General features: G+C 38.8%; 1 protein-coding gene across 1 annotated transcript; it reads right to left on the bottom strand.

Annotated features, from left to right (window-relative positions):
* On the bottom strand, positions 1–26,152 carry LOC306878303 (E3 ubiquitin-protein ligase TRIM71-like). The gene is made up of 4 exons (XM_079430563.1): positions 24,662–26,152; positions 9,614–9,781; positions 2,698–2,832; positions 1–2,572 (listed from the first exon to the last, which is right to left on the bottom strand). Exons 1-4 carry the CDS (start codon positions 25,367–25,369, stop codon positions 1,121–1,123), a joined length of 2,463 nt encoding a protein of 820 aa, XP_079286689.1. The 5' UTR covers positions 25,370–26,152; the 3' UTR covers positions 1–1,120.

The following is a 26,152-nucleotide window of genomic DNA, read 5'->3' as shown; positions in this document are numbered from 1 at the left end:
ATTTTTTGCCAGTTGTGTCGATCAACTTTACCTTGCCTAAATTCTGCATATGAAAAAGAAAACAAAACTATAGAAACACAAAAATAAGGGCTAGGTCATTTTTACACTTAGATATTCCATTTAGTGTCTACATTTTCAATTTGTCCCTCCCCAAAAATAAAACGGATCTAAAGATCTTTAAAGAACAGCTTCCAATTCACTCTTGTATCATTTAAAATAATCACGGGTATCTGTTCTTCTGCAGTTGCATTTCTCATAGTCGGAGCAAAACTCTTGATTACATTATGAGGGTCTTATTAAATGACTAAATTCAGATAATTTGTCTAATTTAGCAGTCTCTTTCATCAGTTATACAACAACAATTTTTGGTAACTGCTTGCATAATTTTCAAATATTTCAAAGACCATAAAGTGAGGTAAATGTAATGAGGCTCATGGACCCAGAGGTATAATACAGTAAATGAGGTATAAGGTTTAGATGAGGTACGAGATAAAGATGAAGTCTGATTTAAAATGTACACAAAATTCAAAAAAGAAAACATAGCAGTAGATATATCAAAACGTTATCCTAATGTTTCTGCCAAAACATGCAGCTTTGTTTTTATCAATCGTTATGAGAAACATTCAGGGATATAACTTGCGTTCTGTGCACAGTAACAATCAGGAAAAAATTGTGCGAACTGTGCAAATACCCAAACATTGCTTCATTTTGTTTAGTTTCTTTTTTATCCTCACATTCTACGAAAGAAAAAAAAAAACACTGAGGTAGACGTTTCTTTATAAAACTTCACGGACTGGGTCTCTGCACAAACGTGAGTACATTCATACATAAGCTAGATGAGGTAGGTGTAATGCAGAGAGAAAATATTTCAAGAATGCAAGAAATTCCCTGAGAAAAAAAAAAAAAAATGATTTGAAGACACATACCAAGAGCAAAACACTCTCAGCTTGCAGCAGCCAAAACTGTGTGCTGTAACGGCAAGCATTTGGAGTTATAAAACTAAAGTCTCTACAACTCTTGTCACCTCGCTAAATCAAACTGCATTTGCTCCTGATAGATGTGCAAAATCTCCTTTTCCATTTGTCCACGGCTACAGTTTTGTATTTCAAACCTTAAAAGGTCAGAACATGAGGATTCGGTTGTTTCCAAAGTCCACAGCCACGATCATTCCATCTGGGGTAACCGCTATACCCGAGGGGCGATCCATTTGACCGAAGCTGTTACTGTGAGTCCCAAACTTGCATAAAAAGTTGCCGTTGGGTTCGAACACCTGAATGCGATGGTTGCGGGAGTCGGCCACGATAATACGATCCTCCTGGTCCACAGCGACACCTTGCGGCCGCAAGAACTGGCCATTTCCGGTTCCCTCAGACCCAAGGAAGCGTGCTGACTGGCAGTCGGGCCTAATGACAAGCAGGCGATGATTGTTGAAGTCGGTCACAACGAGGTGGCCTTCCTGATTGAAGGCCACGCCACGAGGTGAATCAAAATGTTTCCAGAGGGCACCTTCGAATCCGTATTTGTTGAGGAAAGTCCCGTCAGGTCCGAAGAGTTGCACGCGGTGGTTGCGTGTATCCGAAACCAGGATCTTGCCTTCAGAGTTGACGGCCACATCCCATGGGTAGTTGAACTGTCCATTTTTGGTTCCCTTCTCACCAAACTTGAGAAGAAACTGGCCATCAAAGGTGAAGATCTGGATGCGGTGATTGTCCTTATCTGCCACAATGATTCTCCTCTGGCTGTCACAGGCGACCCCAGCAGGGCGGTCAAACTGGCCCGGTCGTGAGCCCAAAGTGCCAAACTTGTGGTGGAACGTGCCACAAGGCTTGAAGATCTGCACACGGTTGTTGCTTCGGTCAGCGACCACCACATAGCCCTCCTTATCCACGCAGATGCCCCAAGGCCGACACAGCTGCCCGTCCCCATCGCCCTCTCCCCCGAAAGATGCAATGGGCAGGCCTACACTGCCATAACTGCGACCAGATTTGACCATCACTTTGAAAGGACTTCCCTCAATGTGCTGATTGCATATAAGCACCGAGAGCAAATGCTCACCCTCGCTCTTGGGCAGATAGCTGACTGTGTACGTTCCATCTTGGTGGTCGGAAACATCTGCGCTGGACAGATTACCATCCGGACTCATAAGCACAACCGAGACGCTGTCACCACCGGACAAACGAGGCTCACCGTCATGATCATACCCTACGACGGTAAAAGAAGCTAGCTTTCCTTGCAGCGCTCTCTTGAGGCCTTCACCGTGAGCTTTGGAAGCTGTGGCGAAGGCTCCGCTGCTGATGAGGCCCATGGACTTGATGGCAATCAGAAGAGCCTGGTCTGGAGGGGTGAACATGATGCGATCGTCTTCTTGGGGCTGTAGGATACAGCGGAGGGATTTAAGCTCCTGTAGCTGATTTAGCATGTGCTCTCGTGCTAGCAGGATATCTATGCTACGGCCTTCTTCTAGAACCTGTGTCACTGTGGCGATAGTACTATCCAGCTTGGTGAGATTCTGGTGTAGTTTCTCAACCTGCAGGTAAAGTGATTTTGCCTTCACCTGGCGTATCTTCTCCACCTGTGCAGGAAACAAAGAGTTACTGATGTTACAAAAAGTGACTATTTCTTTCATACTAAAATATTCAGACAGACTTTCAAAAGGTAGTTGTTTCTCCATGAATTAATGTTTATTCTTTCATTCACCTTCCAGAGCAGCTCACACTCGCGTTCCTCCAGAGCTTTCTTGTGACGAAGAGTGATGGTTTTTACTTCTGACTGAACAACCTTAGCCTTCAGCTCTACCTGTTCAGCAATGGCTTGGGCTTTCTCGATGCTCAGCTGAAAGAAAATTTAAAGAAAGGGCTTAGACATATTCAGTTTTGTGAGGACATTTCGGTTCACTTACAAATGAAAAAAAAAAAAAAACATGACTGTGCACAAAATTGATGATTGTGCAATATAGTTGCTTCCATGAATGGCTACAGAGCCACAGACTGTGACTGAACTTTACCAGAAGGACATAAATACAAATCTGCAACAATTTAAACACAGTAGCAAGAAAACCAAAAACCTTAGCGCTCCTAAAAAGAAAAGTAAGCATAGAGCCCTGCTCGAGGGTGAGTAAAACACAGGCTAATTTTGATTTTTGGGTGAACTAACCCTTTAAATGTCTTCAGGTGTTAGTTGATTACAACTTTAGAATGTCTACCTTCACCAGTTTTCGTCAGAGCAAACTAATGGTCGACCGATATATCGCCAAGGCCGATATATCAGCCGATATTTGGCATTTTTCAAATGTTTTTCTGTTTGGCCGATGTGTTCAAGGCGGGACTTTTATTTTGACGGTGCACCACACAATGCTCACATTCTCCCTCTTGTTTGCTGTCGTCATTAACAGTTCTGTCTAATACGGATAGGAGTCGGTCTAAATATCAGATAGAACTGTTAAACAAAGGAATTAAAATGTATACAAAAAAAGTATTATAACGATTGCTTTAATATTATTAGTAATAGAAAGGCAAACATTATCATACTTTCTCGTTTGCTGTCAGCATTCAGCAAATACGCATTTATATCATTTAAACAAATCTTTGAATGACTAATGAACATTTAATTTCACAAACCTTGTGAACTTAGTCGAATCCAGCTGTGAGATCTTGTGAAGTGTGCATTTGTTTATTGCCTGATCGCGTGTTCTCTGAGTGATGGTCGGTCCGTGCGAATTGAACGCTGACAGCAGCGGAGTTCAGCTTCACTGGAGACGCACGATCAACAAACTTTAAACTCGTGAATTTAAACTATGCTGCAGTTCATTTGCCCACTGCAATATTCATGTCATTTTCACCGTGTGCTGTATGTAAAATGTGTTACCTTGGTTTTATTTGAAAAAATATGATTCCCAATGCACACAAACTTCCCAGATTACTGAGAGCCCTGTTGGTTACAGTATTTACTTCCTTTTTAATTATATTATTTTTATAAATATTTATGCGAAAAATATTTTGTCAGCAAAAGTATAAGTGTTTATTTTACACATTTTCAAATTTCTTAAACATTAGTTAAAATAAATAAAATTATCTGCTTTATATCGGCCACCCTGCTTTCCAAGATATCGGCAGTCAAAAAAAAAAAAAAAAAAAGTCGACCACTAGAGCAAACAGACTAAAAAGGTACGAGGAACTATGATGGTTGACTCTGAACCTAAATGTCTAAATCAATTCATCCATTAACATGTTTGAACAGGGTTTATGTTCTTTAGGTTGTCATGGTATATTGTATATAATAAATTTATTGTAGGATTGCACGATAAATCGTTTCAGCATCGACATTGCGATGTGACTATTGCGCATGCGCACATCGCAGAAGGTGCGATACAGGGCAGAACATACATTTTTGCGTTTGATTCAAAAGAGAAAAAAACTTGCATGGTTCTGTATTTGCCTGATATAAAGTAATTAATTTTGATTTAACGGTTCGGCATCACTTTATTTAAAAGGTGTCCATAATACAGAGTAATTACCTAGTCAAGTACTTAGTAGTAGCTGTTGTACTTGCATGCAATACAATGTACTTACCATGTAACTAAGTTATGGAACAGCCTGTACTTACAGTTTGTAATTATATAGATGTAATAGGCTACTACTAAGTACTTAAAAAAAAAAAAAAAAGTTTGCCGTTTCACGTTTTTGACATGCAGTCTCTGCTGCGCATGGCGAAATGAGCGAGGAACGGGAGAAACGCACCAAAATGGAAGAGTTGGTCGTAAAAAGAAATGCATCGTCAGTTATATGGAAAGACTGCACTGTTGCTTAGCCTACAATATTTTATCGGGAGCGTTTATGCTGGGATGTTTTCATTGATGTACTGAAAAAAAATCTATATTACTTTTATGTGGACTTTTGCGGGCGGGAGTGGGACGAGATTACATTTCTGCAGGTGTGGGGGCGGAGGCGGAAGCAGGTGGGATTAGGACTGAAAAATATGTTCTGCGCAAGTGCAGGTCTCTGGTGCAGCTCCTTTATTTTAGGGTAAGAAGCAACATTTATTCAAAAACATAACATATTAGATCCTGTATTTGCCTGAATTGATAGTGAAGGTGAGTCAAATAGTGTGTCAAACAACCCAAAATAAGTAAAAACACTACAGTAAATACACTTGATTGGCTCAATGACTCTCTCTCCTCTCCACCTGTAGCTGGTGTGTGGTGAGCGCACTGGCGCCGTTGTGCTGTGGCTGCCGTCGCATCATCCAAGTGGATGCTGCACACTGGTGGTGGTTGAGGAGAGACCACCCCCACATGATTGTAAAGCGCTTTGGGTGTACAGCTATACACAATAAAGCGCTATATAAATGCATCATTCATTCATTCAAAAAGTAATTTGTCAGGGTTTTAATTATATATTTATTATTTATTTTCCACGAAAATGCCAATTATTCTAGAATTATTATTTAATTTGAGCAATTCAAAGACATCTGATGAACATTCCTATATTTCTACACATTGCAATATATAAAAATCGCTAAAAAATTATAAATAAATAAAAAGATGATATCGCAATGTCAGTTTTTTACAGTAGTTTTCGTGCAGACCCTAATTTGTTGTGACATTCAAATTTGGATCTGGACAACTTAAGTAATTTCACTTCTAGTACACAGTGGCCACTGGCTCCTAAAACTAATACATTTTTAGTTTTAAGTTTATATTGCAAGATAAAAAAAAAGGATGTAAAACTACTGCTAGAAAGTCTAAATATTAACATAATAGGTCTAAAAATATAATAAATGTTAAATGTCTCAATTTGAAAGGATCCAAGAAAGCATGAGAGCAACCTTTGTGATGTTACACAAGAGGGATAAAAGGTCTATCTTGGGTACAATAACCTCTAATATTTGCTTAAACAGCGATTTGTCCACAGCCCAACCTATGCATGTCAGCTGACATCTAAACTACCCACTAATCTAACAATCGGAATCGGAATATACATCTAAATTAAATTGTGCCCTCTTAACTTGGAAGTATCTTTTTTTCTTACCATTAGCTCCACACTTGTGTCACATTTCAAAGATCACGGATGATAAAAATCACACAATGAGAGGAAATAAAGGACTTGGTCACATGACCTGGGTCAAGGGGTTTATCCATTAAAAGAAAAAAAGGTGTGGGAAAGAATGCCATTTAGAATGGAGCAGATTACCTAACCTGAGCCAAATTTAAAAAGTTTAATGGTCCGGGGCTCTTGCATTTACAACAATGCAAGCTTAATCAACAATCCAATTTTCCAGGCTTTGCAGACACAAATGTAACTTTGCCCAGACAAATTATTAATAAATCACCAATTAATGGGAGTCCCTGCACTGAAATCTCTGTGGCAAAACAGTTAGCTAAATGCTGCTACATTATATAGTTTTTAAATATTTAGATTCAACAATATAGAGTCCCTTAAATGGTCCCTTAAATACTTTGTTAGTATGTACTTTATTATTTTTCAAAATTGCATTTCCTTCCCACTGGTTAATAATCAGTTGTATATTATTAATATTATAGTATTAGTGCTAGGCAATAATACATAAAGTATGTGTCTGTACTGTGTATATTTATTATGTATATATGAAGACACAAACAGTATATATTTAGAAAATATTTACATGTATATTTATATTCATATTACTTATAAATATATTTATTATATAAACATAACATTTTTCTTAAATATAAACACGCATGTGTATTTATATATACACAGTACACACGCATATATTATGTACACAAAAATTTTTATTTTGGATGCGATTTATCGTTGTCTAGTACTAGTATAAATGCATTTCTTGATAAAGAATAAAATTTCACAAAAAAAAAAAATTGCACTGTTAAGGATCTATCCCTCTTCCATATTTACAAATGTCCTCTAACTAAAATATCATCTCCATCCTGAGATTGAGATGTCAATCACAAAAGTGCAAACCAATCAAGTCAGGCGCAGGAATGGGGTGATTTGGAATAAGCAGCTGCAAAATGACAGGCTAAAATCCAGCAAATGAGATTATGCAGCGCTAAGAAAGACTAAGCTGTCATGGAGCAGGCCCTTCATGGGCAGCATGCTTCCAGAATAGAGATTACAGCCCCAGGCTGAAGCCATTGTTAAACCCTGCATGTGCTTTCAAACCTATAAATGTTTAGAGGCTTCCCATTTACACCATCCAGTAACTGGATTAGAGACACACTAGAACAAGCAGCCAATCAAGTGCATGAAAACGCAGGTCAGGCTCTTTCAGATGATGCTATGCAGCTGATGAAGCTACGATATGCATGCGCATCTCGTCAGTAAAGCCGGTTCCTTGATTAGCGCTAAATCTCCATCACCTGTTTTCAAATGGAGCGGCATTTAATACACGGAGCCGTAGTTCACTGACAAGCTACGCAATCTCGCGTTCATCATCGAAGGCGATATATCGCCCAGCCCTAATTAGCACGTTACTTACCAAATGTATACTGCAACAAAATGCTAAATTGATGAATGGGATAAATAAAATGACAATTTTATTTTTTTATTAGATTAGAAATTATCAAAGGACATGGGGAATGTTTTCCAACTGTCCATTTATACCTTAAAACGATACGAATGTAGAAAGAGAAATTAAAATCAAATGTGGTTAAATGTAACCAGCATATTTGAAAAGGGAAAGGGAAGGGTTTAAACTGCCATCAGAATTCTTTTCTTTTTTTTCTCCAGTGCCTTCCTTTAACTGAAACCCATCTCCTCTGCCTTTGCCTTTCACTTTCAAATTCCCTTTTGGGTTTCCTTGCCAACCGACTCCATGTCACTGGAGAAGGATGGATTTGAACAGCCCTAATGGGTGCTCTCCCCCCCACCCCTCACCCGTAGTGCCTCTTTAAAGAGCAACAGAGAAATGGAAACATTTCCTCTGTGTGCGACTAATGATCCGCCCTGCTATGGCCATGAAGACGCTGAATAGATGCAGTAACTGAGCACTGGGCCAGTGCTCCTCCCTCTCTTCTATTCTCTTCATTCAGACTGAGTGGGGGTGGCATGCACAGTGATGCTAATGGAAAGTCAGCCTGATTCTACAGATTTACTTCCACAAAGCAAAGAGAAGGAACCTCACTCACAGTCATGTAGTTGCAACTGTCCAAAATTGCATAGTGACAAAATAGTGACCACTGTCATTGAAATTAAATGTGGAAATAATTTACATTAAAAGGAATATTTGAGACTAACAATTTACAGAACAGGAATGAAATTACATTGCTCAATTAAACAATTGCCTGATAGACATCCAATGCAATTTAATGGTTAATGTTTAAAGCAGAAATAATAACCTGCTTTACTATTAATTCACTTAAGTTATATTTGAAAAACAAGTTTATCGCTCAGTAAATTTACCTTTCCAGATGGATGAATTACTAAAATGTAATTTTTTGTTTATTTTTAACATTTATTCTGGTTTTTATTGTAAATGCACTGCTGTAAAGGAAAAATAAAAAGCATGCCACAGATGCTGTCAAAAGAGCTGAAGTTGTATTGATCCGGAATATTCCTCTAAGGGTCAATAGTAGATAAAGAGCAACTCAAGCCTAGGACTGTTTTGTAATTTTTCTCATTAGAATAGAACATAGCAGGATACAATACAGAACAAAAGTTTGGGTTAAAGATAATCTTTTTTTAAAACAAAAACAATCTCTTGCATAAAAAAAAGGAATATTATGAAAGTAATTTAAAATAACTGTTTTCTATTTTAATAAACAATATATTTCTGTGATGGCAGAACTCCAGTCTTCAGTGTCACATGATCCTTTAGAAATCAGCGTGCCAACATACAGGCATCCCGAGTTCAAATCCCTGCTCGAGGACGTTTCCCGATCCCGCCCCTCTTTCTCTCCCACTTAGCTTCCTGTCGGATCTAAACGGTCCTATCATAAAAGCAAAAACACATCTAATATTTTGACTTGCTCAAGAAACATTACATATCAATTGTGTTTAACTATTAATTAGTACTAATTATCAAGTGTTCAAAACGGTTTTGCTTACTTTTGTGAAAACGGTGCTCAGGATCTTTTTTAGGATTCTTTCAAAAAATAAAAAGTTAAATTTCTGGGTAACTATGTAACAGTCTTTGTCACTTTTAAATGGATAGTTCACCCAAAAATGAAAATCCTGTCAATTACAAACCCGACATGAGGGTGAATAATTAATGACAGAATTTTCATTTTTGGGTGAACTATCCCTTTAATCAATGTGATGCCTCATTGCTGAACCAAAGTTTCATCGTTAAAAAAAAAAAAAATTGTATGAGTATATTGAACCAAAAGACAACAGCTCAACATGACACTGAAGCATTGACAATGACAGGGGACTGTAAAGACACCACAGTAAACATCAACCAATGATTTCTATTTGTTAATCTATTTATTGCCCGTGTTTATTACTTTTGGTATTCAGAGTAAGAAAAATAAAGTGAGTGTAAGTCTTGTTGCACCTGGTAAAACACACTGAGGACCAAGTAAAACAGCAGGAAGGATAAATAAAGAAATATCCGTTCAAATACCCAGCAGGTGTTTGTGCTGATGGCTGTTTATGAGAGATTGCAGTTGTTCACTAACCTGTACAGCCTGTCTACCCTGCTGAGCGTCTGCGAGCAGCTGGATGGTCAGCGCTCTGGAGTCCTGCAGTGCTTCCTGCAGGTAGGTGAAACTGTGACCCGCATGTCTGCCCAAGCTGCACTCTCTACAAATCGGCACGGCGCAGCTGTCGCAGAAAAAACGCAGCACCTGTAAATGAAAACAAGAGAAAGTGTGTGAAATCTACTGATTTGTAGTCCAATTTATTGAGTGATCGATTGTCAAGTACATTGCATGTGATTTTTTTCCTAACCCTCAAGAGCCCTAACAAATGACAATCATTATCAGTGATGATAATCATCTTCGAAAATGTCTTTAGGAAGACTATGACTAGATAAACATTAAAGGGGTCTCTTTGGAGTGTTACAAGCTGTTCGTGCATAGATAAGATCCCGGAAGTTGCAAAGACGAAAGTCTCAAAACCAAAGAGATATTTTTTATAAAAGTTAAGACTCGACCACACCCCCCTAAAACGGCTCATTCAAACACGCCCCCACATGTCTACGTCACCGTGTGGTAAGATTTGCAAAACGCCGCCCAAAGGTATATGCAATGAAAGGCGGTGGAGCTATTATTCTCGCTGTAGTATTGTTGCTGCCGCCGGCGCCATGTCCTGGAGACGCTGTGTTTCATTGTGAAAGCGAAAGTAAGAGCACACAACTAGAAATCAGTGGTTAAGTTGTATTTACAACACTGTTCCAGAACAGTACAACGTAAATATTCGAGTGCGTGCAGTGCATTTTACGGAGGACTATCTCCTGAACCTGGAAGAGTAGCCCACAAAGCTGGCTTCCACAAAGGCTGTTTCTATAAAGTGGGGCAATTCCAACTTTGCAAGGACAGTCTGACACTTCTGACTCACAGCCTGTAAGTATGTTTGCTTATTTAAAGAATTTGCCACTGACTATTCAAACGCGAGTTTTGAGCTGTGTAGAGTAGCGCTTGTTGTTTGGCATTTCTCCAATCACGCAGACATGGTAATGTTTATGCGGTGCGATGCAACACGACGCGTAAAAAGACAGTACAAGTCATTATAATCAGTAATTATGTCCCCACTGGATCCAACAAATGCCTCGTTTATAATGGGTTTTATTGTTTTTGTGTTGCTGTGTCCCGGCGCGACATCACAATACGGTAAGGGGGCGTAACATTTCAGTCTCACGCTTGAGGTATTCGGCCAATCAGAGCACACCTTGCTTCTCAGAACAATTAACTTTGTAAAAATCGGCACGTTTCAGAAAGGCGGGGCATATAGGAGCAACAATAATGTACAGTATGTGGAAAATAATGTGTTTTTTTTAACCATAAACCGCATAAACACATTGCATTACACCAAATACACAAAATAATGTTCTTTTTAGCAACGTCATACGACCCCTTTAAGATGTTTGGGCATCATATTAAAGTTGAAAATTGAGGAAAAACGTGCTTGAAAGTGTGTGTGTATATATACACTGACAAGCAGGTTGATCCAAATTGTAAATGTGTTCCTCTAAATAAAATACAATTTAACCGTTAATTCAACAAGTGTGAAAAGGAAGCAGTGAGATTTAATCGGTGTATGTGAAAGGGCACGCTTACACTAAAACCACTCTGTAATATAGAGCTCATAAACAGTTACACTGGTCAAGTGCCAAGACTATAAATGTTTACAGTATCATGTAATAGAGAGATGTGTTTATCACAAATAAGCCTACATTATATAAGCACACTCAAACCCAGAACATATAACTCTGACAAGAGACAAAAACTAAAGACAGAACATTTTAATGTATGGTTTTAAGGACCACACAGACAGATTTTATAGCTGATGGGTCACAAGAGTCCAAAAACCAACAAATTTATCTATATTTTTATTACATTTTATTTATTAATTTAACAAATTAAACTGTTGACGTGCTTTAGCTGATTACATGGTGTTTTTGGCAAGGACCGATATGGAAGCCACTAAATAAAAAATAAATACAAATTAAAATGGTAATTGCAAATTTGTCTCACAATTTTGACTTTTTAGAATTTCATAAACTCGCAATTCTGACTTTTTCTCAGAATAGCAGGATATAAACTTGTAATTGTGAAAGTCATCGTGACTTATGTATATATATAAAAAAAAAAGTAATTGTGACTTGTCTGACTCGCACACAAATGCGAGTTTGTATCTCGCAATTCTGACATAACTCACAATTGTGAGTGTGTCATGCAGTTCTGAGAAAAAGGCAGAATTACAAGAAAGTCACAATTACCTTTTTTATAAAGTCCAATTATGAGGGGGAAAAGACTGATATGTTCTCAGAATTGCGAGTTTATCTCTCACAATTCTGACCTCTCTCACAACTACAAGTTTATATCATGCAATTCTGATAAAAAAAAAAAAAAAGTCACAACTGCGAGTTTTACATCTTGCAATTCTGACTAGGGATGGTCATATCGATCCTGAAGTATGGTTATATCGATACTGATGCGATTATCGAAAGTATTGATACTCAATTAAAAAAAAATATCGATACTAAGGTGTGTTTTATTTACCAGAAGTTTTGATTATTTAACAAAAAATAATAATGCATGCACTGAATTGGACAAATAACCTAGATGTTTGCGAATAATTGTGTAGGATTGAACTATTTTCCTGTTCATCTGAACACAAGCAAATGTTGCGAGACCGAATCAATCAATCAGAGAGAGCGTTCACTCACTTCTGACAGTGCATTCAAACAGGGCTGCATTTCCCAAAAGTATCATATTAAGAAAGCATTGATGTTTTTGGGAATGGCAGTAATGAAAATGAACCATATGGTTTTACTGAAGTGACCGTAGTTCAACTATAGTATCTGCAGATGGTAAACATTTTAACCATTGTTAAACAAAAATATAACCTAATAAGTTGCATTTAAGGCATACTGAATGCTAAAATGCATTTCCAATATAAAGATACTGGCCTTAAAATGTATCGGTATCGCATCAAAAATCAGAATTGCGGACAAACTCATAATTACCTTTTTTTATTTTATATTTATTGGTGGAAACGGGCTTCCATATCTATCAGAAAGCAGAACCTTGACAAAAACACCCTCGCAATTCCGAGTTCATATCTTGCAATTCTGACTTCTCAAAATTATGAGATATAAACTAGCAATTTCGTGTTATAAAGTCCAATTCTGAGGGGGAAAAGACTAATCTTCTCAGAATTGCGAGTTCACATTTCACAATTCTGGTTTTATAACCCGAAACTGCAAGTTTAAGTAAAAGACCTCCCCCAAAATTAGAATTCAGTCCTGCTTTCGGCTTCCTGTGTCCTGACAGCCTGCTGATGGATCGCTTGAAGTCTATTGTTGTGTCACACATCTGACCCATTTAAGAGTCACTTTATTTATTTATTCTATATGTATATATAGAGCCTAAATAGGACTTTCAAAGGACAAGCCTTCTTATTAACATTCCAAAATTAAGCCTCTTAAGATGAAAATTAATGAATGAATAAAAAAGTTGTTTTTTTTTCCTAAGATGAATAATCGGCCTGAACTCCATATCACCCAAGCAAATTCTCCACCTTCCTCCGAGTGAAGGTACAGTATTCCTTTTCTAACCCTGCTAGACTGCAACCTAATGACTTTACCAAAGGCCAGATCAAACGCTAATTATATCTTACTCTGCTATACAGCGGCAGCAGCTGTGTGTAAATATAGAGTCGTGATTCCACTCGAGTTACCTGCTCGTAAAAGCGGGTCCCCTCTCTGTGTACCAGATGCTACAACTGCGCTAGTGTGTACAGGGGTCAGATGGAAGCTTTTTGGGAAGCAGCTTTTCAGAGTGACGAGAATTAGCAAGAAGCAACAGAGAAGTGGTGGGAGGAAACTTCCCAGCAATGTCCCTGTTCAATTACCTCAAATTTTTACAGGTACAATGTGTAGCACAACCATATATCCAGGAACTATGTGGACATTGTTAGCAGATTTGACCTTTTCCTGGTAAAATCCCATTCCTATGATATAACTGTTAAGACCAAAGTACACTTCATTTTTAATGTAAACGCATGTGTAGCCTTTTTTAAAGTATAGGCCTACTCTGTTTGATGGCAAGGGTTCAATGTCTGCACTATTTCTCTTCAGAAGTTATGATCGACAAAAATGTCTTTGTCTCGGTTTAAACAAGATGTGTGTCATTACAGTTTCCTGTTATTGTTCAGCCGTATCACTTTCTTTTTGTCCCGGGACATTGTTACAGGCCTACAAATTATAAAAAAATAAAAATAAAAAAAAAAGGGTCAGCATACTGAATATTTATAATTAGGAAAAATTGGACTGCACACATACTTTGCCTTATTTACTTATAAATTGTGCATTCATTTGACAGGTAGTTGTTGGCCCCAGTGATGTGGAAAACAGCATGATGGAACAGGATTTTCTTTGGCTATGTGGCTGATGCATTTTTTCCTCTAGTGTGCTATACATGTACAGGATAACTTGACTTTCCACTTGGCCTCTTCTCCTGTACGCTAAAGCCATAACAACTGACTGGTAGATAAATCTTTGACAAAGTACACATGCTTTTCCTGTCTGTGCATTGGCGTCCATTATCTCGCACACTATCTTCTACACTGGACTCAACTTTCTTTCACTCTTCCCCACCCCCCGCCACCTTCTCCCTCTGGGACGAGGGCCTCTTGTTGTGCCTGTGGCATCCACCAGTTTTTCCTTAAAAGAGGTGTAGACAGAGATAAAGAAGAACTAGTTAATTTTTTCAGAAACAATTAGAGGTGTCCTGCTGAATAAAGCCCAAAGTATACTTTGTTTTTGTACGCGTACGCTCAAGTATGTGTACAGTCGAACGCATAGCTTTTCAAAGTATAGCTACTCCATTTGATGCTGTGCGCGAATGCGGGAGGTCGACACATAAGCTCTAGAAAGCTTCATCCATGTCCATGGTCTGCTCTATATTTCCCCGTTAAGTTATGATTGATAACAAATATACGTGCACCTTCGCGCTCGTGCTGACGCAGCGAGTATAAACCAGGCTCTACCCACGAAGCGCTCGCACTGAAAGCGCCTCTCTTCACATGATCAGTGAAATCTGACTCCTGCTACAATGCAGGGCACTACAGTGTGACCGAAAACTATAAACAAATATTTAGAAGCACCTGTGCGACTGACCCGATCAGCATATTTGTGTTTGTGCTGATGGAGCTTAAAAGGTTTCTAACGAACTTGTGTGTTTTTGCAGTGTTGAGTAATGTATCACAGACGTATTCTCTCATTATAAAAAAAAAAAAAAAAAAAAAAAAAGTGTAGACAGTGCAAATCAGAGATTCATTGTGCAGTGTAAGGAGCTTCGTTGATTATAATGGAGTTTTGTGAGACTGCGATGAACTAAGATGAGTGACAGCTTTTAATGATTATTAAGGGAGTTTGTAAATGTGATATTGATTTAATACAACCGTTCATTAAACGAAGTTAATATTAAGTTACTTATATTGTCTGACTACAACACTATTGCCTTATTTTGCTCTATTACATCAACGAAAATAGTTTCAAACAAAGTCCCAGCCAAGCCGCTGCGCATCTCCATTCAAACACAGCGGTGTTTTGTTTATTAATTATTTAAATAATTATTTTCTGTTATTTAAATCATTTAATATTTCTACATTCAAAATTGTATATTTTGAATCTCAACATGAATTTATGAATTTAATTGCACTTATGCAACCTCTGAGCCTCATTAAACATCTGAAAATACACCTACAAGCCACTTGTGTGTTCTTCTGTGCCACCTCTGTAGTACACATTTATTCCTTAAATACTGATTTCATTTGATTGGCATCTTATTCTACTTGTTTTTATTCTGTTGTTTTAATTAGAAATCATAAAAAGCTTATAAATATATTTTTTGGAATTTGACAAAAGATGACATACTGTTAATAAAGTTAGAAAAATGCCATTACAAAGGTAAAAACTAAATTACCTGTAAATCACTTTGAGTCAAATATCACCTCATAATGGGAAGGTTAAAAAATGGTCGCAAATGCAAACAAATTTCTACTGCGCAGACTCGGGCTCCAAACGAATCTCTACTGCGCAGACTCGGGCTCCAAACGAAGCTCTACTGCGCAGACTCGGGCTCCAAACGAAGCTCTACTGCGCAGACTCGGGCTCCAAACGAATCTCTACTGCGCAGACTCGGGCTCCAAACGAATCTCTACTGCGCAGACTCGGGCTCCAAACGAATCTCTACTGCGCAGACTCGGGCTCCAAACGAATCTCTACTGCGCAGACTCGGGCTCCAAACGAATCTCTACTGCGCAGACTCGGGCTCCAAACGAATCTCTACTGCGCAGACTCGGGCTCCAAACGAATCTCTACTGCGCAGACTCGGGCTCCAAACGAATCTCTACTGCGCAGACTCGGGCTCCAAACGAAGCTCTACTGCGCAGACTCGGGCTCCAAACGAAGCTCTACTGCGCAGACTCGGGCTCCAAACGAAGCTCTACTGCGCAGACTCGGGCTCCAAACGAAGCTCTACTGCGCAGACTCGGGCTCCAAACGAATCTCTACTGCGCAGACTCGGGCTCCAAACGAATCTCTACTGCGCAGACTCGGGCTCCAAACGAAGCTCTACTGCGCAGACTCGGGCTCCAAACGAATCTCTACTGCGCAGACTCGGGCTCCAAACGAATCTCTACTGCGCAGACTCGGGCTCCAAACGAATCTCTACTGCGCAGACTCGGGCACCAAACGAATCTCTACTGCGCAGACTCGGGCTCCAAACGAATCTCTACTGCGCAGACTCGGGCTCCAAACGAATCTCTACTGCACAGACTCGGGCTCCAAACGAATCTCTACTGCGCAGACTCGGGCTCCAAACGAATCTCTACAGACTCGGCTCCAAATGACGTCATTTACTCAAGATGGCAGCAGCCGTACTGAGATGTATTCGCTTCACTTTTCTATAATGGAAGGAGGCGGAGACACGTAGTCCATCTTTTTTTACAGTCTACGATAAATGCTACGTACAATATCAATACATATTCATGTATCACAAAAGAAAAGACTACGTATCAGATCATGGCCCAAGTATCATAATAATGGATTGACAATAAGCATTTTTAGGTAGCAAACATCTTTGAAAGCAATTAAATTAATATTTTCTTAGTTCTTCATTATAAAGAGAGGTTGTAGTAGTGGGATGTTTATCTATGGTGGACCTGTTTAACAGAACAATCATCATGCCGAAGGCCACATACTAGAGAAAAACATACGCTACAAAATCAATAGTTTTCTAATATTGCATTTTCAATTTAAAACCACAGTGACATTGCTGATGCTTGTATGCATATGAGAGGAAATACAAGCAGAGCTGCGTACCTTATGAACCTCCTAAACTCTAAATATTTAAATAAGTAATATTATTTACAGATGTATTATTTACATAATTTAAATATAAATGTTTGACCAGTACATGCTAGCCCCTATATATATATAGGGTATATAAGGTAAACGTACCTATTAAGCTCACCAAAATCTACAGAGACATTTTTAGTGCACAAGATTAACAAAAAGTTATGTTAAAATAAAATATTAATCTCTCACACAAAAATATTTAAATACAAATGCTTTCAATTAAGATATACATCATTAAATTCAAAAAGTCTGGCTGTGCTTAATGGGTACATTTCTGTACCTGTGAGAATTTAAAATTTCCTCTATTTTTTCCCCCAAAATAAAAACTTACCATATTTTATTCTAAATGTTTCTATATAAATTATGTACAGAAGCACTAAATCTTGAATGAGAGGCGCCGGCAGGTTTAAAGTCAAGGGTAAAGGGCAAAACTTTGTTTGAAGACCACAGAGAACCACGCTAATTTAAGCACTATGACGTAACCGTCAGGCAAACTTAAACTGCCCTCTGTTTCCTAATTTTTTTTCTGGGAAGTCACATCCCCTTTGAGTTTTTTGCTCTTCCCATAACACACATGGACACAATTCTCTCTCTCTCTCTACACACACAGAACCACATGACCCTCCACCCTGCCACCCGCTGTGGGAGGTGTCTGCCCATTTAAATATCCTTATTGGCCGCTCGTGAGGGACAAAAACAAAATCAGCTGGGCCCCTGGCACATTGGATTCCAGAGTGCACACATGTGTATGTGTGAGTGTTTTAGTGAAGCGTGAATGAGTTTTTACAGACATGCCGTGCAGGTGGCTGAGGTTTAGTTTGGTTTCACTGAATGAAGAGATGTGTTTCCTTTGCAGCTTTAAGTGCCTGTCTAAGAGGAGCTAGTTCAAAACTACATGACATTGGCATTGACACAGCCAAGCTCAGCTAACACGTAACCTCACATATTAGCTAAATAAAAAAAATGGAAGCATCGGATCAGAAATTGGAGCTAAAATGGCATTGTGATTGGATTATATAATTTCAAATTTCGTCAATCCTTTGTTGCTGTTGGTCTTTCCTCTTTAGGTTTTAAAGAGTGAAAGCTTTAAAATGCAAACATCTGCTCTAAACAGCGGGCCTTAATCACTAAGCGTACGTGAAACCTGCATACAAATGCTATCACGAAAAAATGACGACACCAATACCTTTCGCACTGAAATTTATGAATTTGTAAATATGGCCTTTTTCCTTTGAGGTACAAAACTGGATGAACATTCTCAGATGGATCAGGTTTAAGCTGCTAAACATTTCACACCCAAATGTTTACGCCCTCAATCTGATTAAATGAAAATCTATTAAAGCACCACAAAACAGTTCCAGTCCAATCAGAAACTGTAAACTAACTTCCCATCTTATGATCGGCATACTGCCACAGGGAGAACAAAACACATGCACAAAGACAAAAACAAGTCTCTAGACCCATCACCATCTCAAAACATGGTCTGCATACCATAACGGCTTCTTTGATAAGCTGCCAGAGGTTTCTTACATAAAATTATGAAAGCACTTCCATGTGGCATTGCTGTATAGAGAAGAAGAGAAGAAACTCCATCTGGATTGCCGCTAAACCCCTCAAAGAAACCCACACAAATCTACGCAGACCTACGTTCCACATACACATGTAAAAATGTCAGAGGTGAAGGTTGAACAGTTCTAATGAAGAAGTCAGAATTGCTTGCATTAGAATGCACTACTGTCTAAAGCCACATGCTACTGTTTTTCAGGATGGCATTTTCAGCATCTAAAATGAATGAAGCAGTAAATTCAGCGAGCTCACAGGCAGGTTAATATCAGCTCAAGCTCCATGGATAGACTGGCCATGACACCTGAAGGCCTGTTTGTTGTCTCCATTTGTGACAAATGGTGTCCTACATAACTCTTAATAAAATCTTGCTGTTTGAGCCTTGAAATAAAGCAAGTCTAGACGGAGACGTGGGATGTCTGGTCAAATTTGCTGTGGAGTGTTTTGACTGGTGGAATTACTAAAAGTTTCCACTGTGAGTCCTACTGAGTGCACTCCTTTTCTCCATCCTGACTGGCTGCATCTGTCTTTCTTCCTCTAACAGCATTAAATGTTCAGACATATGTTGCGCTTTCACTGCATCCTGCTTTACAGCTCTGGCCAGACACACTTTTAAAACGCTTTTCAAAGAGGGCTTGGGGGAGGATGGAACATAGCAGGCCATGTTAAAATCATATTTAAAGCGCTTTTTGTTAAAGATGCTCTTCATAAAACTGTAAAGATTAGAAATGTGAAATGTCTGTTTTTGACCACATGTGGGGAAATATTTAGATGGAGTCTTATAGATGGCTAGACATCGTATCAGCGAGGGATCTGCCGCATAATGTGCTGACAAGTTCACATTCCTCTCAGACGTTGCCTCAATCTGAGGAAAACCCTCTCGACAAACTCCTCTTAACCCCTGAAAGACTCTCTCCTCCATATGGCTTGCGTCTTGGTTCTTGAGAGTTCAGTTTGTTTTAAGTGTGGACCACCAGATTCCATATCAAAGCACTGAGATGAGCACACGTGAAAATGGTTAGAAACAGAGATCCCGAGACAGGGCTGTAAAATGCAAGCTGAACAGCTCTTCTGGCCTGCGTTCTTGAAGCCCCCTGCTAAATCCAGATACGAGCCATGAAAGGTTCTCAAGACACCAAGACAACTGTCAGTAATAAAAATGCTGAATTAGATCAATAAAACATTGATGTTTTACTTGGGCCTCTCTGAAAATCACTGGATTTTGGTCATGGCTGAGGAAGTCATAATTTGTGTAAAAACTGACAATTTGTTCAGTTTTCCCGTTCCTCGTCATAGCTTTTAATAATTGTTTTTCATATGAGGAACATACAAATACACTTTTTTTCTCTGGGTCATGCATTTACGACATTTGAAATGCAGCAAAAAAATAAATGAAAGCATATTAAAAAGGCTATGACATACACTACTGTTCAAAATATGTGGAATCATTTTTTATTAATGTTTTTCGAAAGTGTCTTATGAAGGCTGTATTTATTTGTGTAAAAATAAATATGAAACCCTAAATATTGTATATTAGTGAAATTACAATTTAAAATACATTTTAGGTTTTTATTTTAAAATGTAATTCATCAAAAAGTAATTTTAGCAGCCTTTCAGAGTCTTCAGTGTCTTATAATGATCCATGTTGATAGTTGTGCTGATTAACATTTTTATAAAGGATTCTTTGATAAATAGATTTAAAAAGAACAGCATTTATTTCTAAGATCTGAATTTCATTTTCTGAAAAAAAAAAAAAAATCAACAAATAAAATAAATAAATTACTAGCCCCAGATGTTTGAATGGTAGTGTCTTACATCTAGCAAAAGAAAAGATGTTGAAACCTGTTAGTTGTAATAAAACTTGTCCCTTGATTGACATGCCCCCATAATTAATTCAATCTCTTTCATTAAAAAAAAAAAAAAACATTCTGGGCATTTGCAAATGTGTTTGATGCTCAGCACAAGAGACAATTTAGTTTTACACAAAAATCTGACTTTTGATTTCAATATTTTGATCATGGATCAGCTCTTAGCATGGGCCAAAAGAAAGGGTGATCACATAATATGGAAACCTGGATGATGTCCAACCAACAAATCCCTCCATCCTTGGCTCCAGCAACTCAGTGTTGGGAACTAAACTAAAAGAGAAAGGAATTTGCATTCGTGTCACAAAAATGATGGATAGTTCACAAGAGAGAGCGGGGTTGGGCTCTATGGCACTTCACTGACCCAACTAATCCCACATAGAATCCATTATGGCGGTTTGGGATGACCCCTAACCCACTGCCTTAAGCAAAAGAAGACAAGCTTTTAAATATTATGCTTTCCCATGATTCACTACTACCACAAGCAGGCAGTAAACATAAGGCACAAACTACTATTCTGAATAGCCAATGATTTTAAGTTCGTTTGTAGGCCATGCCGAACAAAATTCCAGTCCACCATTCGTCATGCCTAAATTTCTGCCCTGGCACCACAAAATGTTAATAAGGGAAGTCAAAACAATAACTACCTTGAAAAAGCTTTCACACCGGCAGCGCTACTCTGCATCTATCGGTGACACCCAACTATCTTTTTTTGACACCGACATGGTATTAGTGTTGCAAAACGATGGAAAATTTCCAGTAAATTTTTTGGAATCTTCCTGGGATTTTTTGGAAAGTTTCCGGAAATTGTCCACCCCTTTGCAACCCTACATAGTATTCCATTAATTTAACATGATCAACTATTTGGGACAAGTATTTGCACATACTGACAATACCTTTTTCAATAAAACATTTTTCAAACTCATTGATGCAACTTCATTCTTGAAATGAAATTTTCCCTGATTAGAGTCAGTTTGTAGACAGCCATCTTAAACGATACCTGCGAGATGTGAAGCAAGCATCACACCCTGGACATCCGATATGCGACTGAAGCCACATTTAATGCGTTTACCTTTAAACACTTACTTCAGAGTGAGCTATATTTGGATATTACAGAGTCAGATTTAATAATGACTATATATTTAAACCCAAACAGTGATTTTGATAATCTGGGTAATTTTCGATATTTAGGTTTTAGCTAGTTGGTTGCTTCATTTAGTAGCCAAATTGGGTGGTAAGAAAAAAAAATTGTATGTTCACAATTTTAATAAAAAATTATCAGAATGAAATAAAAATTAAAAACAATCTTACACCTGACAAATTAAGACAAACTGTCATTTTCTTTTCTCCATTTTTAATCTGAGACGAATGAAAACGGAGAGACCATATATGAGACCATTGATGTAAACACATTCATTCAGAGTCATTTATGTCTTAAGTGAATGTAAACGGATGAGACAAAGAAAAGATGTGACTATTGCATCTGGGCATTAGGCTTGCAGTGTAAATGCAGCCTAATAGACCAGTTCTTTATGCAACAAAAGGAGTCGATAGTGCAAACTGTGGACAGTGTATGAATAATGCAATTACTTTCAAACAAAGAGATGGACACATTAGTCCTTCCATTAATTAAAGAGGAGAACGTGAGGATTATAGGTTAGGTTTCAGTGTGTTCAGGCTTATGACCACAAAATGTTTAACATCTGCAGGCTTACAATTTAAAAAAGCTTTTCTATTTCATTGTTTAAATGGGTTTAAGCAAAAGAGTAGATGTCATGAACACTGAAGCACTGTTAAATGTAAACTCAATCACTTGGGGCTAGTTGTTACTACTGTTTGACCTTTCACCAGAAGGATTTCTTTACCTCAAACGCACGCGCAGAGAAACAGGAATGTAAAAAGCATCTAATGGCCATATCAGTTCACTCCAACCCAACCAGATAGAGATGTAGACAATGATTGAGAATCCCACTGGTCTCCCAAGTGACTTCTGGGAACTGATGTCATAGCATTCCACAGGCACAGCCTCCAAGCAAGAGCTTCCCGTTTCCCCCTAGGTTCAACTCCACTCTCTATAGAAATCATTTTATATTTATCCACCACACACACACACTTCATTGCTCTTCCATAAAACACAGAACCTATGCATCTATGAAGCCAACATGACGACACAAATCTATAGCTTAAAGCTAAAATTTACAGTTAAATATAATTCTGAAAATGATGGCCTTGTTCACTGAGCTCACTTTATGCTCAGTCAGCAGGCTACTAATATAACAATGAATTATGTCATCTTATTAGTCATCAGTTAGGCATTAAATCACAGGTTAATTTGTTCATAATGTCAGTGGAACACGTCGCATAAGCTATGCTGTTAACGACAGTAGCTCTGAAAAACCCTTGTGTGCATGCCAGTATGGAGGCTAATAGATGGTGTGGTGTGTTTCTGGCTGCTCCAGTGCAGTGCATTGTGGACTACGTGAGGTATGCAGGATGCAGCTGATACCACTAGCATGACGACACGTTCTGCATTCAGAAATCAACACCCAATGGACTATTAAAAACTCCCTGCACATGGATAAAATGTGCAAGTATGTGAGGAATTTATGCAGGTTTATTTTGCAGAAAAAATCTGAAATTAAATAAAAAAAATAGACGATATGAAATATTTCCAATGAGAAACATGGCATATTTAATCATTATAATAATAATAAATACATGTTTTGTTGAAAAGAAAATTACTGATGGTTAAATTGTTATTAAAACTATATAAATGTAAAATATACATGCATATACAAATATATACACACAAATATGTATACATATATAAAATACTGACTGTTAAATTAATAAACTATTATGTGCGAGTATACATGCGAGTCATGTGTATTCTTTTCCATGTAGGCCTATATAGTTTTAATAATGTAACTACCACTTTCAACAAAACATGTCTTTAGTATATAAAATGTTTTACACATTACTATATAGGCTGCCTTTATTAATATTAGCTAAATTAAATCTGTGAAAATGCCATTATAAGTTGCTACAGACTTCCCATAAGTGTTCCTCAGTGAATTATCGTTGACAGCACTAGGACTCGACTAGCTCAACAATCAGGCTACATGGTGCAAAGGCCACAGGTAAAAACACAATGAGATTGTATATACTATAGGTCTGTGACGTTCATGCAGCACTGGGCAACAACATTGGTCAAACAGAGAGCACCATGTCCCAGATAAAGACCTGGAGGAAAAAAAAGCAACTTCTGAAACAGCAGTGAGAGCTCTCACATCAATCTAGAAAACATATGGACGCCTGAAGCTATACGCAGCTGCCCCGCATATTGCATTGGAATCCATAACACTGGTAAAAAAAAAAAAATATATAGATATATATAAAGTGCTGTTTCCTCGAAAGCATCAAGAGAGTGAGATCAAAGTGGAGAATAACAGGAAAAAGGCCTCTTATTTAAAACCCAAGCACTTATCAAAACAGATATGAACCATTCGAAGTGATGCATAAATAGAGATGATCAATGTTCGCAGCTATATTCACAGTTGTATACTTCAGTACGGATGGTTTTCAATACTTAAGACTCATTGTTTGCATAAAGTTAATAAGTATATTCTGATACATCTATTCATTACAAAATATACAAAAGATTTGTGTTTAAGACCCTAAACCCTACTCAGAAATCTGAGGTCATTTAGAGGAGAAAATAGTCATTTTTGTTATTTACCAAATGATTATTTATTACAGACTGAAAAAGCAGAAATTATTATATTTAAAAACTACAATTAAATTAAATATACATACTGTGATTCTTTATCTGCGGTAAAATCAACAACAACCACATTAACAGATCTCTATAATTCATTATAGCACCCCAAAACAGACTAGTACCCAATAAAGATGACATATCGACCATTCCTAAATTATTACATATGGTCCCCTAAATCATGAATGCATCCTTGACCATCAACTTTTTTTGTAGGTGTGACTGTAAACGAGGCTAGTATTTAGCAGATGCTTTTATAGTAATTATTACAGTACTGTAAATTATTATAGTTGCAGTGAAAGTGTGGACACAACAGTAATGGTCTTGGTTGAGGTTCGAACCTACAACCTTTCAGCAGCCAGCTCAGATTTAACCACTAGACAAAAAACATGCACCAAACAAATATAAATGAACCTCTGGAGACGAAACTCACCGCGTTATCATGCTGCTGACAGAAGTCCATCCTCTCCTGGAACACATTCAGCATGGAGAAGCTGTTGTGGAAGGACTGGGGGATGCTGATCGGGGTGTTGGAGTTGTTGGTGCGGTTGGCCAGGTGTAAACTCTCGATGAAGTGGTCTTTGGTGAGTCGGACCCTGTGGTGGGCCCTGACGCAGTTATCACATAGGTACTCCTGGCAGTCCAGGCAGTGGGAGGTAGCGGGGTTACCCTCATCACAAGAGCTGCACTGAGGGTTTGAGAGGTGCTGGGGTCTCAGAAGACCACCGTGATGGACCACCGATGAAGGCCGACCGTTCTTGCCCTGTTCCTCAGCAGAGACCACCACATCCAGCAGGTTGCTGAAGAGAAAGTTGGAGGAAGGCAGCGCGTCCACGCCCGATTCCGACAGAGACACTCTTTGGTCGCATGTGGGGCATCTGAGCTTCAGAGGGTCACCTGGGATCCTGTGGCCCTCCAGGCATTGCCTGCAGAAGGCGTGCAAACAGGGCAAGACGTGCAGCCTCCTGGTGGATGAGGTAGATGAGGAGCTGGAGGTCTGGGAGGACGAGGAGGAGGTAGATGAGTTGGAGGAGATCGGAGCAGAGCAGCCGCACAGCTCCTTGCACAGCGGACATGTTTGCAGGTCGGAGTCTGGGAAAGACGCCATTTGCGCAGAGGACCACAAAATAACTTCGCACATAAAGACGCGTTAAGATACACAAAAGCTTCCCTGATCAATTCGAGCAAATAATGCAGCTCATAGCCTCGGCATGCTGCATTCAACGATACTCGATATAGCCATGCATTCCCGTTTAATGAGTTCAGATTGAATTGGGCTCTCTGCTTTTCTTATTATCGATAGAAATTCGCTGAAAAAAAACTTTACGCAACTTCTCGAGTAACGTTACACGTTTGCAAACCAGTTGTCATTTTGAGGCCTTATAATCCCTCGCTATGCGGCATTAACATTGTTGCGAAACATGAAATCCGCTGCGAGGTCCCTGCTCCGATCCTCCCCCACCGCCGCATGACGAGAGGGGCCAAACGCGCTCGAGACGGTGTCAGTTTGTTCCTTCCCAAACGCAAATATGTCCGTTTTCCATGAACGCGCTTTAGTCTACCATCTGCGCGTCATTATTCTCAATACGCGCTTGCGCGAGCCGCAATTAAATAATTCAAAGTATGTCCATGTAGCTCGTTAGCAAGCAGCGCAGCGCCCCTCAAGACCCTGCTACTGTGGGGAGGCTGAAAAGCCCCTTTAACTTCCCTCAGTCCGGTTACAGTAACACTTTGGAGAGGGGTATAAATTAACCATTCAACCGTTCGTTTCAGCTGCCCATATTCGTCTCGCGTTTACAGCGCAAAACAAACGCGCTCCTGTTCAATCCGCATTCATTTTCACTGGCAATGACGCTCGCGCGTGATAATCAAGCGAACGCGTCCATACTAAAAACAAGCCTAGAGCGCACTTCCGCCTGAGAAC

Source organism: Barbus barbus (genome assembly GCF_936440315.1).
Source record: "Barbus barbus genome assembly, chromosome: 12".
NCBI lineage: Eukaryota > Metazoa > Chordata > Actinopteri > Cypriniformes > Cyprinidae > Barbus > Barbus barbus.
The sequence above is the reverse complement of the archived record's forward strand: the minus strand, read 5'-3'. Positions and strand labels throughout refer to the sequence as shown.